Source organism: Lepidochelys olivacea (assembly GCF_965140295.1).
Source record: "Lepidochelys olivacea isolate rLepOli2 genome assembly, chromosome: 5".
Classification (NCBI taxonomy): domain Eukaryota; kingdom Metazoa; phylum Chordata; order Testudines; family Cheloniidae; genus Lepidochelys; species Lepidochelys olivacea.
This window is the reverse complement of record NC_140415.1, coordinates 95,600,098-95,615,418: the sequence shown is the minus strand read 5'-3', so window position 1 is coordinate 95,615,418 and position 15,321 is coordinate 95,600,098. Positions and strand designations below refer to the sequence as shown.

Below are 15,321 nucleotides of genomic sequence, written 5' to 3'. Positions count from 1 at the left end.
TAGAGTTACTTTAAAGCTCCATTTGCAGTCGAGCTTTACAGTAACATCTTTTTCATTTCCTCGTTGTTCTTCCCGATTCCTTTGCTTGCTATCTATAGCAAAATGAAGAGTGACAGCAAGACTCCCTGACAGCTGCTACAAACATCTTCATACAGAGTGTGTTATAATGATGTGTGGAAGAAAAGGAAAATAAGGGGTTTGTTTTAATGGTTCAGTAATACTGATATGGTAATATAGTCGTATTACTATAAAACACTCCCCCTCAGGTAGAATAACTAGACACTGAAATGCTAGCTGTTGAGAATCTAGTTTGCAAAAGATACCTTGCCACCAAGTTAACATAATTTTAAACCCCACACTTGCAGTCGTTTTAGCTTCAGATCACTCCATTTGAGCTATCGCTCATTGTATCTGATTGTACTGATTAGGTTCTTAAAGATTTATCCAAGGACATAGATTGTTTTTTATGTAATCAAAATAAATAAAATATTAACTTATTTAGCTTAGTGGCAGATCTATGCTCTTTCTGAACATAGAGAACTATTGGGACATGGAGGAGACAGCAGAATGACTGACTGTACTTCAATATAGGTTCTCTTGCAAAGGGAGAACCTACTACATGTCTTACTTGAAAAATCCTAGCCTGGGAAGGGGATGGAGGATATGGGGAGTAGGTATTTTTTTATATTTAGAACTAAGCTTTTCTTGGAGAGTGAACAAATTCAGTGCATTTTGAAACATATCTGAAAAATGCCTTCACAGTGTCCTGCCCTTCCTATTAACTGCGGGCCAGATTCTGATACCTGTCACATTGAGTAAGTAGTTCCTGGTGCAGTGGGTAGTTGGTTTATTTCAATGCGACTATTCAAGAGTCAGAGTACTATTGAATGTGAAAAGGATGACATAATGTGGCGTTTAAATTCATTGCTTCCTTTTGTCCTATGCTTCTTGCCATAATGGCAACTTAGTCTCTTTAATTCTTATAGTCAATATAATAATAGTGTAGTTCATTTTTAAAACAAGATAAAGCGATTCTGAAATTTTAAATGAAAACGCCAATGTTTTTCAAAACTAAATAAAAATAGGAACTGATATACTCCTTCCCTCCACTAGAGGGAATCAGAAGTGCTTGAACTGGCTCTTATGCAGAGTGGAAAGCTCTAAGGATTATACAGTTGTAAGTAGTGATTTAAATGGTGGACTTCACCCTCCACGTAGTGCAATCTCTAACTTTACAGAAGCACTGCAGGTGTTTATATAATATGTGAAAAGGGTTAGCCTGTTTTTTTTCTTTTAGTTTTTAAAGGCTAATCTGTCCGGTAATTTATCTAGTATTAGCGATCTAATGTGAAACCATAACTGCAAAGGAGTTAAGGACCGATTTTGTTTCCTCCTTAAACCTATCCCTGTAGTATCCATGGAATTCTGTAAGGCTCTTGTGACAGTCTTCTCTCTGTGCTTCACTTTACGCAAGTCAGAAACTGTCTGGAGATATAACTCCCCTTGACAAATTTCAGTAAACGATTTTCTGCATAAGGATTGCAGAAGAGGGTAAACTAACTAAAGGACACATTTCAAAAGTGAGTACCAAGGCTGCATAACAAACCTGGCACATGCACCTGTTTTAACATGACAAATGGGTGCAATTACGTCAACTACACTAGACATTTTGGCTTTAATAATACTTAGGAGGAGATTCACCAGAAACTATTTTTTCCTCTCTACAGTGCAGACATTTATTTGCAAGTTCCTAATTAAGGGTCTGATCCTGCAAACACTTACTCTCAGTGGTAGTGCCTACCACCTTCAGTAAATCCTACTGAAGTTGATTTTTTGGAACTGTTAATAGTAGTAAGCAGTGTGCCAGTAGTATTTGCATTATTGGGCAAATGTATAAGACCTAATTTACTTTTGATGGGCAAGTATGTAATAATGATAATTAAGAAGTCTGTTACATGTGGTATATTAAACTGGCAGAGCCTAGTTAAAGAATTACATAATGTAATAGAGGGGTGGCCAACCTGATTCTGAGAAGGAGCCAGAATTTACCAATGAACATTGCCAAAGAGCACAGTAATATGTCAGCAACCCCACATCCGTTACCCCACTCCAGCTCCCAGTGCCTCCGTCCTACTTGCAGCCCCACCAATCAGCGCCTCCCCCTCCCTCCCCACGCCTCCCACCTGCCGCAATCAGCTGTTTCGCAGTGTACAGGGGCTCTGGTGGGGAGGGGAGAGGAGCGAGGGCATGGCAGGCTTGGGGGAAGGGGTGGAGTGGTGGCAGGACCTGGGGCAGAGCAGAGGGTTGAGCAGTGACCACCCCACAGCACATTGGAAAGTTAGCATCTGTAGCTCCAGCCTCAGAGTCAGCGCCTATGCAAATGAAATTGTTAGACCTAAAGAATTACTGTAGGGCTGTTTGCAGTACTATTTGAAAGTTTATCCTTTTATTTTATTTTATTTTTATTTATTTTTACAAGCCTCTATTTTCAAGGGTTTAACTGTGCTATAAACTTTTGCCCTGGGAAGAAATGTAGTGACTTAGCCAAAACAGCAAACATTAAAATAAATAAACTTTTGCCACCTTTTGAATGCTGAACCAAGTTTGTTCCCAGTGCAAAAGTATATTGCTATTTTAAATCCCTAAAAACAAGAGAATTGCTTGGTAACGTTAGAGAAAAACTTAAATGATGTTGCAAAGAGCGCTTTGAGAATTGGTCAGATCCATAAAATCTATGGCTGACTCCAAAGTTGTTCTTCAAACATTGCCTGCGTGGATTCCAGGATGAGGTGATGTATGCACCTCAGCATGCAAATATGGAACTTTCTGAATACTAGTGTCTCTGTTGCACACAATCTGCATATCTTGTTGTTGTCCTCACTTACCCATCAGACAATGCAGAAGGAGATGCAGCCCCAACTGTTATGCAATTTCTTCTGATGTAGGCAAGAAGCAGGAATGCAGTAACATCTGCTGTCTGTTCCCTCAGAAAAATCTTTGAGGGTTTTTTTATGCTCTTAGGGTATTTTTAATGTAGAGTTACACACTGGCAAAAAGAAATCAGTTTTGGCATTATTGGAATGTTTTCCTGAGCATCTCTGAATTCTCCCCCCACCCCACAAATCCCCCTTTTTCTTGATTTGTGATAGTGAAGACCAAGTCCCCTTTGTGATGGCACAAACTCTGCCATAGATAAGTACCTTTAGCACTTGTGAAGGAAGAAGTCTGTATCCAGCTAGATATGTCTCTAAGATAAGTTTCTGTGAGGCTTTCTACATATCAATAGCTGTCCTTGCATAAACTCGCCTCTGGCTCTGAATACCTGGAGGAAGATGAGGCTGTAGAAGGCCCATTCTCATATTTTTAGTCTGTGAATGATCCTGTCACTTGAACCACCAGCCTCCCTAACCCAGGATTGCAAGACTTTCCAGAAACTCTTGAGAAGCCTAGCTGAAGTCCTGGACTTGGAGTTGTTTGTAACTTGTTATGGGGTAATTCCGTCAGCACCTTTTTTTAACTAAGTGTGTTCTAGAACTTGCAATAGACCTCTTGCTTACCCCTAGATCCATTCCTCCCACCTCCTAAAAGAGCTGACCTTTTTTTTTTAAGGTTCCACAGGAGTATCGTTTTTAATATTCCTTCTGTCTTGGACACTGATGGGAATTTGATTGCATCCATGTGCACTAACTTCCCTTCTTACCCACTATTTTTTTTACCCACTATTTTGGCGTCTTACAATAGATTATTGATATTAGAGGAAGGAACTGAATGCCAGTTGGGTATCTGTTCACTAATGTGAACTTGAATGGTGGTAAATGTAGCACCAAAAGACATTACTATCCAAAAAGTTCAGAGGCTGTGCACAATACCTACATTTTGGATCCATGCATGTAATCATGTGGGAGAATCAGTTATAAGGACAAGTAACTGTTGGTTTGTTTTTTTTTTTCTTTGGTGCCACAAGACCACATTAGTTATAGTACCTTAAATGGGATAATGGATGGAAGAATATCTGTTTCTAAGTGCTTCTAATAGCAGTGTTGGCCAGTCCTGACAGAATAAGCTCCATGTGTGACCTGTCACTTCAGGAGAGGCAGCCAATAGCTTCTCCAGCCCTCGTCGTATACATCTTTGCTGTAACTCTGCTCTACTTTCCTTTTAGCCTGTGCAGATTTCCATCTTCACTGATCAGTATTCAAGAATCTCTCCTACACTGGTGGTCTTGGAGCATGGTTTTAAACAGGAGTATAATCCAAAATGTCATATTCCAGTTTAGTCTTGCTTTCTTTTATCTGAATTCTTTAATTTTGATTGAGATCTTTATTTTCTTGCCTTATAATAATATTAATAATAAATATGGTTTATTAACCCTAACAGAGGGCTTGGGGTCCTGAAAAATAAAAGTATTAAAATAAAGAACCTCTTTAATCCAATCAAGTAACCAGTTGAGGGGAGATCTAGTATTGGAGGGTAACACCTATAACTTTGAAATCTTCATATTCCTGTAAACATTCATAATCCTGGATGATAAATACCTACCAAAAGCATAAATGTAGCTATCAAGTAAAAATGCATTTTACTTTTTCTAACCCCACTCTGAGATTTGACCAGCTAGACTTATTTATTTTTAAAACAAGACAGACAAAAAGAAAAACAGAAACGATCCCTGCATTTAAAGTTGGAGACACAAAACTATTGAAAAATGTTGGCAATAACATTTAAAGTTTTAAAGTAAACATTTTATTCGCATTTAAACTTTTTTATTTTAATCTAATGTCATTTTATTAAAAAACAAAAAGTACTTCCCTCTCCTTTGTTCACCATCAAATCTCCCCACTGCCTCAAAATTACATATTAGTAAACCAAAAATGATGTTCTTGCAGTCAACTATATCATATCCATAATGAAAGTGTACATCCACTGAGAACACAAATATATTTATAGAGTATTTAGGTGTGTCTGATACTTTAAAGATAATATTCTACTTTCTGACAGACAGAGCTGGAAGAATGTCTTTTAAAATTAAAGGAAGAAAGAAGGGCAAGAGTAAAGGCCGATGAACGGATAATGGAGGTAGTTATTGTTTGTTTAATATTAAATATCAGTTCACATTTGCTTTTATAGCTGCATACGTTGTATTACCTAAATGTTTAGTTTGGAGTAACTATCAATGACAATTAGGTGTGCATTAATATATTCTATAATGGTCAAGCCAAATTATGTGAACTAATTTTTTTAAAAAATCTGGGTTTGAATTGCTTAAAAATGATGAGTTCCATTATTTTCTATAGAGGCTCTTTGTACATTGATGAGCCTGGTATATCTAAACACTTTCCAGTTGTGTACTAAGTGACGTGACTAACGTCCATCACATGTTTGTTCTCTCACCATCTCTGCAGGAGGAGAAGTGCATACAAGGGAGTGACTTTTTTGGTAGAATGTTGTTTAATATACATGCTGCTATATGCTAGAGAAGGCAAGGTCAAAGAAATGCATATTTCACTTTTCACTGAAGGTGGTGAGGTTTATGATGGTCTTTAGCTCCTGAGGGAGTTCATTCCACAGACTTGGATTGGCTTCTGAGGATGTTATATCTTCCATACACATGAGCTTCACCCTTATTATAATGAGCTCCATTGTGGCATAGGAGCATAATTGTTGAGCATGGTCTTTATCATGGAGCTTTAGGTGATCTTTTAGATATCCTGGAGCACCTTGAAGATGGGGACAAACACCTTGAACTCAATTTTTTGTATTCTGTGGGAAGCCAATGTGGAACAGAGGACAGGATTGATGTCTTCACAGTAGCCTGTATTGCTGAGAGACACACTGCAGCATTCTGTACTAGTTAGTTTCCTAAATACTGCAGGTTTCATGCCCAGGTATATTGCATTGCTGTGGTCCCAGATAAGAAAAGGTGTGAATAACTAAGGTCAAAGTAATGTGTGTCATTTACCAGCTTGAGAGAAATGGTGACATTTGTATTTAGTCATGTGTGTTTGCCCTCTTGGTCTCTTACTGCTGGTCCTATTTCAGAGTCTTGAACTCCAGTTTTAGCCCAGCTGCTGTTTCAGTGTGCTTTCAGTATCTAGCATCCAGGCCACTTCGATTAATCACTCTTAGCAAAAAGTGAACAGTCTTTGCTTGTGATTTATAATAGGCAATCAATTAACTATTTCTCTGTGGAGTTACTAGTAAGAGTATCTTGGCTAGAGAGTAACAAGTAAATAGGATTCCTTTAAACAAAACTCAGCTTCAAAGAAACAGAATACATGAGTGGATTTGGGTTCTTATATAGAGTTTAGATTGGTGTTAAATGTTGGGGTTTAAATGTGGCAGTACTCTTCCAAGCTCAATCCATGTGAGTTGCCATGAGGCATCACTCCCAGTACAAGATGCAGATGTCCAAAATATAATTGTGTGTACACTCTAGGTGTCATTGGACAGCTTGAGCTTGGCTGTCCCACAGTAGGTTTGGAATAATATCTGTGGGCACTGTTGAGCTCCTAGGGCTTGGCTTCCCATTGGTGGGGCACTTAGATGTCTTGCTGGGCTTTTTTGGCTTGGCTCTCCCTTAATGGGGATCAGATGCTCTACTCTGCTAAGTTCCTTGTTTGAGGAGAAAAAAGATAAGTCATGGTACTCTTTCAAACACCACCCACAGTAGATTGTGCAGATCTGTAAACCCCTCTCCTTATTTGCATGCTTTCATGAACAATGAAATATTTAGGCCATGTCTACACTACCAATTACATTGGCAAAGCTTATGTCACTTAGGGGTGTGAATAAAACACCCCTCGAGTGACATAGTTTCGTCAGCATAAATGGTAGCGTGCACAGTGCTATGTTGTTAGGAGAGCTTCTCCCGCTGACATAGCTACCACTGCTCTTTGGGGATGGTTTAATTATGTTGAGGGTAGAGTTCTCTCCTGTTGGCGTAGAGTGGCTACATGAGAGATCTTACTGTCGTGCAGCTGCATCAGTACAGCTATGCTTCTTGTAAGGTCCCTAGTGTAGACATAGCCTTAGAGTTGACATTCTAATCATCTGCATCTGAAGTAAGACCTTACTAAGAAGTATGGGGGGCAGTTCACAGCTTTCAAAGCTATTCCAAATACAGGAGGACAGTGCTACACTGCAGACTTGCTTTTTTTCTTCAATGAAAGCGAACATTCTGGGTCACAAAAAGGCAGCTGGCGAAAGGTGCCACTGTACTCGCCCAATCTGAGATCTGCTTTAGACACTTGTAACACTAAATATAAAGAGAGTACTAACCTTTGCTAAGAGGTGCCTCTTTGTGGATAATGATTACACTTGGTGGTTTAAAGATTTTCACGGAACACTTTTTTCACCTAAAAGAGCACAGTTTGAAATGCCTTACATCCTTTTTCAAGGTTTATATCATCCTCAGTGATAACATTAAGTGATACTTATTTTTTTCTCACCCTTTTTTGTAGCTGGAAGTTGAAAATGCCCGGTTAAGGAATCTAAACTTCTCTCTGTCTGAGGTTCTTCATGCACAGTCAGTAACCAACATGATTCTGGAAGATGAAGGTGTTCTGGGCAGCATTGAGACCTCTTTCCAAAAGTTTCATGCTTTTTTAGACCTTCTTAAAGATGCTGGGTAGGTTATTGTAATATCTGAGTATTTTACCTTTTCCTATTAAATCTTCCTCCTCTTCCTGCCCCCTCTTCCTCCTGATAGGGCCTGCCTACCCTTCAGGTATCTAGGAGGATCTTATGGGTCACCTAAACACCTGGAGGGGAGGCATGCACTATTGGGAATAAATAGAAAATAAACTTCCCCCTCTCCAATTTTTTTTCCTCATTTCACCCAAGCTAAACCAAATCAAGTTTACTTACTTGTCTCTAGGATAGACTTTTAGGATCTCCAACTCCCTCCTCTTTTTCTTTTTCTTAAGAGAAGGAAGTTTCTTCTCCTTCTTACCAAGCATTCTTTACTGGAGTCACCTCCGATTCCCAGCAACTCTGGAAATATGGCTCTCAGAAATCCAAGTGCTGAGAGGGGAGTTCCCTCTCCGACTGCACATGGGACCTCTGGTCTCAGACTCTGATTAGAGGCGGCAGTCTGAGTTTGTTTTGTTGAACCTTCTACTATCTTTCCAAGAACAGTTCCTCTCCCCCATTGGCTTTTTTCTTGTCTCAGAAAATACAGTATGACTTTGCCATGACAACCCTAGAATGGAGAGCATGGCCTGGAGGCTTTCCTCTCCACCCTTAAAAGGTATACACTTACAGGTCTAAATCAAAAAAGAAAAGCGTGGCCACACAAAAGCTATGGCAGAATTAAATGAACAAGTTATATTTTTGGACCTTAAGATTGGCTCTTTAGTGGTCTTGTCTGAGATGAAGAAATAAACACAGGAAAATCTCAATCCAAAAATCTCCAATGAATTTTGTAGGCCAGATGATTAAAAGTTGACTAATTAGTGGCTTTCGATCATTCTCTCATGTCTTATGAGCAAATACGGCTTTTGTAAGTTCCACTCACACAGCTCTTTCTATCACACAGTCCCTGATTCAGCAGTGATAGAGGTAGCTTTCCAAACGGCTTCTACTCCAAAAAATATGTCTACTACCTCATGAACACATAGCACTTGGAGAAAGATGGAAGAACTTTTTTCTTCCTGTGCGGATATCACTTCAGACGTGAACTCTCCAGTTAAGAAGGGACTGTCCATAGAGCCCCTAGACCAGGGATTGGCAACTTTTGGCACGCGGCCCCTCAAGGAAATCCTCTTGTGGGCCGGGATGGTTTGTTTACCTGCAGCACCCACAGGTTTGGCCGATCGCAGCTCCCACTGGCCACAGTTTGCCATTCCAGGCCAATGGGGGCTGTGGGAAGCTGTGTAGGCCGAGGGATGTACTTCATGGGGTCAGTCTTAGTTGGAAATTTTTGTACTCCCCATTGATGAGGGAAATTTCCTACTACTTGCTGCTTTCCATCAGTGCAGGAGTGGTGGATCAGCTTGTAAACACTTTGGAAGGGATAGTAGTGAATAAGTTAAATTAATGGTACTTTTTTTCCTCACTATTGTTTTCGTGTGTGTACTTGTATTGCATGTTCCTTTTGATGTGTGTGTCGTTTCTGTCATTTAAGAGTAGGATTAATCTGAGACAAGTGAATTATTCTTAGTATGAGTTCTTTGGGAATGAGACTTCTTAAGTCAGAAAGACCTTTGAAATAAAAAATTTTCCTTAGAAAAAAATGTTCAAGAATGACTGTGTTCATGTTTTTAGATTAATTTTTATCCTGCCTTGTATACTTAGTCAATGTTAACAGGGATTTTTGTTGGTCATTTGAATTTTTTCCTCTCAGGTCACTATTTTGTATTCTAGAACCACAAGATGTGTGGTGTAATCCTGTCAGTTGATCTGCTTGACAAAAACTGTAAGGTTTTCTTCTCTCTAGGCCAAACTGTGATTTTCTTGCTCACATTGAATATTATCTGACTGCATATATAGCCCCATTGATTTCACTGGGAATCGGGATTAATAGGGAAATTTAGTTTTATTAACAATGAATAATATCACAATCTGCCTTTCTGGTAGTACTGGGCAGAAAAGGTAACGCATAAGATACAAGCATCTACTCTTCCTTTCCCAGCAACCCTTCCATCTCTACTGCTTCTTAGCTTCCCAGTTGAAGGTGTCTTAGTTGTAGTGCAAAAGCAGGAAGGCAACTCCTGTAGCTTACAGTAGCCATAATTTTTAATTATCCTTGGACTCCCCAGGCTTTAGAAAAGCCTAAAATTAAAAGGGAAAATTCAAACAAATATTTATTTTGCAACAGCTCTCTTTCTTCCTCTGGTACAGGTAACTACTGCTCATTCTGGAAAGATCACATTTTACATACATTTTTTTTAACAGACTTGGGCAACTTGCTACAATAGCTGGGATAGACCAATCTGATTTTGGTTTGTTGGGCCATCCCCAAATGAATTCTACTGTCAGCAAACCTGCTATTATACAAAAAGAGAAATCCTATGAGGAAGAAAGACAGGAACAAACACAGAATAGCAAAGTAAGTGTCGGGGAGAAAAATCTGAAGAATAATTGTGGTAGTATACTTTATTTCCTGGTTATTACCCCACTGTAAGTGATATTCATACATTGGTAAAGGACACATGAACATTTCTTAGATCCTCAGAATCTCCTATATCGTGTAGAGGGGGCATGTGCAGAAGTGTGTGTGTGTCTAAAATCTGTGTGAATATAAATGTATGACATACTACTGAAGTGTGAAAACCATCCATTAGTAATGCAGGTTATCCCAAACCAGTACAAGTACCACACCTTTCTGGATGTGTCACTCTTTACAGAAAATCATTTTAAATGGTGTATTTTTTGTATTTCTTATACTTAAAAGTCAGGTTTTCTTAGCTAGCATGATTCCTGCTGTAGAAGCTTTGGAAAGGGAAGAGAATTACTTTGAATACAATTTAGAAATGTCTACAAATTACCTAAATTAGTTTTATATATAGGTGTTACAACTTTAAAATCTGATGTTAGAAACAAGTGCTGCGTGTTCCATGGAAAAGTTGGGAATTTCCCCTTTCATTAGTATAAAGTTCACATTTCTTGCCCTGATGGGCGGGGCGCTTATATTAAATGTTAAACCTGCCATTAATCCTAAGCAGCAGGAGAGTATAAATTTGTAATATGGTGCTGACAAGATAAAGCTTAGCAGCATGTTCTGAAAGTTAACAAACTTTTTTGAGTCTGTTGGACTAAGGGGAAGTGAATTCCAGAGTTGAGCCCTTAAGTAAGAACACCCATTCTAAAGATGTGCAGATCTGGGGGCTGTCAGCTTGAGTGTTCCAGAGGATCTTAACTGCCAGGTTAAAAAATGAGTGGGTATCCAAAACCTGGTCTACCCCAGGAAAATTTGCTATGCTACAATATCATTGTAACCCTGTAACATGCTTGTAACATGCTTCACATCCACATTAAAAGTACTCTAAATGGTTTACAAGCATGCTACCAGCTGCAGGACACTGTGGAATTATGAGGACTGGTCTACACTCTGACTAAATCAAATCAGTTTCAATATTAGTTAAGCTGAACGAGCTTTAAAACTAGTTGGAGTGTTACTGTAGATGAGGATCTTGTTGCTAAAACTGTTTTTGTTGCTGATTTAGTTGTGGTTCTGGCCTCTGGAGCCTTGTCTACGCTGTCTCCAATTGATTTTAAATCTGGTTTGAATCTTTTTTGAAACTTAACCCATTATAGGAAGGCCTCGTTATTTCTCTTCCCCTCCCCACCCCTTCCTAAACTGAACTTTCTGTAAAAAGTAAAGGATATTCTAAAAATATACCCTCATCCAATTTCATTACGCATGTATTTTACAAAGATGACTGTGTAAAAGTACAGTAAATTAAATTAGTGGCTTCCTGGCTTCATTAAGAAATTTGATTTTATTTTGAATCTTTTGCTTCAGAATGTTGGTGGAGACATCAAACTTTCTCTTCCTGGCCTCATCCATTCTCAGGTTCTTGTGAATAATACTTGTGCCATTCCCAGAGAAATACAAGAATTTCAGGTCACTGTTCAACAGCAGCAAGACTTATGGGGAGAAACTGAAGCTCAAATGGATAATCAAAGAAAGGAAGAGGAAACATCCAAAAATAGCAGGTCATCATCCTCTGAGAAGAGTGTCAAATTAAGTGAACAGACAAAAGGACATTCTTCGAAGCAATCAGCTATTAGTCAGCGTTCATTCTCTGATTCCAATGTAAATCTGAAAAGTAAGGGTAGCAAAAAATTCAGTGCCACTTCTAGTGAAGACAGCCAAAACCTTTCCTCACAAAAACACATCTACAGAACAAATGAAACTGGAATGGCAAATGTTGCAGCCCGAGGAAATCAAAGTAAACTCCAAACAGCAGATCGTTCTAGAAATGACACAGAAGGATTTGATTCTGAAATACAGGAAAGTATCCATTCCATGAAAAGCATGTAAATGAGTCAAAAAAGAAAGTTCAGATTGTTTTCCACATGTGTAGAAGAAAAAATGTCCATAGTTTTTTTTTTTTGAGAGAAATGTATGCTTTGAAAACTTTCCACACTCTTTACTGTTTCATATAACCATAATCTTTTCTCATTACACAGTTTTTAGCAAAACCAAATGATACATCCTCAGAATGGTACCCTTCAATGTTGTCAGAGTTTAGAAAGGCTCTGATGTGATGCAGAGGGGTGTTTGATTTGCTGTGCAGTACAAATTAATATAGATTTATTAAATAATAAAGTTTTAAACAAATAAAATGAGACAGTACTAATTATGATTTGCATTTTCAGTTGATCATATTTAAAACCATTGTTTATTTGTAATTACATATCCATTAGTGCTGAAGACAATAGGGTATATGCTCCCTTAATTGTTTATGCATAGCTCCCATTATTATTGGGAAAATCAAGGGTGAGTCTAAATCCCTTGCTAGTCAACATTGTTTATTAAAGTATGTTCTTGTTTCATAGTCATAGACAATAGTGGTTTTGTATATCTTTGACAGTAACACGTGAATTGAAATTACAGTAATTTTATTTGAGTGATTTTGTTTTAATCTTTTTTTATTATATAATGTAAGCCATAACTCTTACTGGCTCAATTGAAAATTTCAAGCATTTTTGTTGTTTTCAGACAGTGGAGTGTATCTCTATTTAATCAGCCTATATTAGGTATGGAGATTCTGTTTTTGTATTGAGACAGTTATTGATTGCATTCAATCACTAGCATGTCCCACTTGAAATTTAGTTTCTGAGATGATGGTAATTCTGAAATAGTGAAACCAATTTGATTTGGCTTCATAGAAATGGCTAAGAGGTTTAGTATTGGGATCATTTCCTGCTTGCTGGTTCAAGACTAGCTAGTGAAGTCATTACTATCAAATGGCTGTTAAATGGTCTTTTTAAATGAATTAATTGTGTTGGTCCAGTTCTTAGTGGACAAGTGCCCTTATCACAAAAATTCATATTGTATCTAATTTGTCCTCTTATTGGTAATCTTAGCAGTGATGCCAATGACAGAACGAACATAGAGCCTGAAAAATCAGATTTTGGTGCTGCTGAGAGTAACAAAAATACTGAGGAACATAGAACTACCTCCTTTCCCTAGCGGACCTTCCAGAACAGCATTGAGGCACTCTGGTTCGGGCAGTCCATTTTAATGAAGAAATATGAAATGTCAGTGATTATGAAAGATTGGCATCCCTAGAGACTGAAGTTCCTTGAATTTAAAAGAACAACAAAATTGAACCTGTTTTCCAGCAAAATTGTTCAACCGTATCATATGGGGAACTGCTTCGAGTGGAAAATGTTTTATCCCACACAAATGGAAAAATATTGAATAAATATGGCAGTCTGGATGAAACTTTTTCCTTGTCACAGCAGAAATCATGAGCTTGTTCTCCTAATGGCTAGAAATAAGATACTGCTCTGTAAGCCAGGAAAATGCCATATTTTTCAGTGAAAAACCCATTATGTATCTTGTGGATGATATCTAGCTTTCTAGTTAATGAAAAATATGTAGCATGTTGTTGAAGCAATGGTTTCCTTAACATTTTTTAGTTTTAAACTATCTGTAGCAATTAACCTTATACTTTCTAATTTCTCTGTACCTTCTCTGAGTATGAAACATATAAAACAAAATTACTAATTCATGATTTTGTTCTAGGCTTAAGTCAACTGCATAATATTGAAATGAACACTTTTTTATTTATTTATTTAAATTTTAAATAAACTTCTGCAGATACTGAATGGACTGAAAAAAGTCTACTTGATCTCTCTCTCTCTCCCTCTCTCTCTCTGGACTTTCCTCTTGAATTATTTCTGCCTAATATTCTTGATCAATTTGTAGGAGATGAATCCAGAAGAATACTTTAAATAGAAACATAAATGTAAATATTTTTAAAATAAAGTTTGTAAAGAATAAAACATTCTTGTTCTTTTGTCATGAGGTTTCTAGTGGAAAAAGTATGGGCTTGTGAATATTAGAATGGACTCCTCTGAGATCATCTAGCTATTCCACCTTCAGGGGACCTCTTGTACACATAATGAACAGTAACTGCTTTATAACCAGAACCATCTGTAATATGTCCTCCTAAAGAGAGAATATGAGCGAACCAAGACGGCTGCTAACTGAAAGAAGTGAAGTGTCCAAAGTATTACTTTTAATTACTCTGTATTCAGTTATTGACAAAAAGGAATAATGTCTGTAATGAAGAGAGATCGAGGCAACATATGAATTGAAGTGTGGCTTTTTTCAAGATTATAAAACAAGCAATTATTTTCAAAAGTTGGTAATTTTTCTGTGGAAAATTGAACGTTTTTTCTTTTTGAACAATGTGCATGCATCTGATAGCTCCGCTGTTCATATTTTTAAAAGAATTCACTCTTGAAGAGTTGGAAGTGATGCTTTTAGTCCCCCAAAACCATAGGGATTAGTGAATTATGCACAGGGCTGGGAGAAAGGAGGTACTAAAATCTATTTCCACTTTGTCACTAACTTTGCTTATTATTGCACATTTAAATAGCACTTTTACAGTTGTCATTTAATTATGCAGTAGGTTGATTTCACTGACTGATTATCAGAGGTTATGGAAAAGGTCACAGAACAAGGTTTAGCACCACAAGTTAGTCTAATCTGCTAGATCACCAGGGCTCTCAAGCAAATACCTTTACCTGTTGTTGACAGGGGCAAGTGACTGTATCAACACAGGATAAATAATGAAATTTCAACAAGACTATAGTGTGAAGAAAGCAGCTGGTCCTTGATCTATGGATTAAAACCTTTACAGAAGAATTGGGCTATAGCTGGCTTCTCTAAGCAGTCACATTTCCCTAAGAAAAGGTCATGCACAAGGTTATGGTTAGAGGGAGACAGAGGTCTTTGAGTGACAGCAGGTTCTTAAACATGCTTTGTAGCAGGTAATAAGCAGTATATGACAAAACTATAATTTTATCAGATTGTTTAGACCCTGAGTAATACTTGTGTACAGAAAATTAACTATTTGAAAATATTATCTAATAATTTCATACTGATGTGTCTACTTCAGTTAATCAAAAGTGACCTGTGGTAGTTGATTTATTGAAGAAAAACTCATACGTCATTGAAGAGAACATTGTCCTGTTTCTCTGGCATACACCAGATAGTGGTATGAGAGACGTGGTAACTAGGTAAAGAAAAGCTACATGCTTGCTTCTAAGAGATGCCACAACTTTTGGCATACAGAGAGTACCTGGGACAAAATGCGCATCAGGTAACAGGATGTGGTACTAGCTGTGTCTCGGTTACATTTA

The 15,321-nt window shown here is 37.8% G+C and overlaps 1 protein-coding gene across 5 annotated transcripts in view; it reads left to right on the top strand.

The window, feature by feature from the left end:
- The window catches only part of CEP78 (centrosomal protein 78), a 52,774-nt gene extending 38,868 nt beyond the window's left edge, over positions 1-13,906 (top strand). For all 5 annotated transcript variants that reach the window (XM_084628406.1, XM_084628405.1, XM_084628404.1 and 2 more), the window contains 4 exons: positions 4,996-5,073; positions 7,458-7,624; positions 9,892-10,045; positions 11,462-13,906. In XM_084628406.1, coding sequence (XP_084484532.1) covers positions 4,996-5,073; positions 7,458-7,624; positions 9,892-10,045; positions 11,462-11,983 — 921 coding nt within the window. In that variant the 3' untranslated portion in view covers positions 11,984-13,906. The remainder of the gene's footprint in view (positions 1-4,995; positions 5,074-7,457; positions 7,625-9,891; positions 10,046-11,461) is intronic.
- The last annotated feature ends 1,415 nt before the right edge of the window (positions 13,907-15,321 follow it).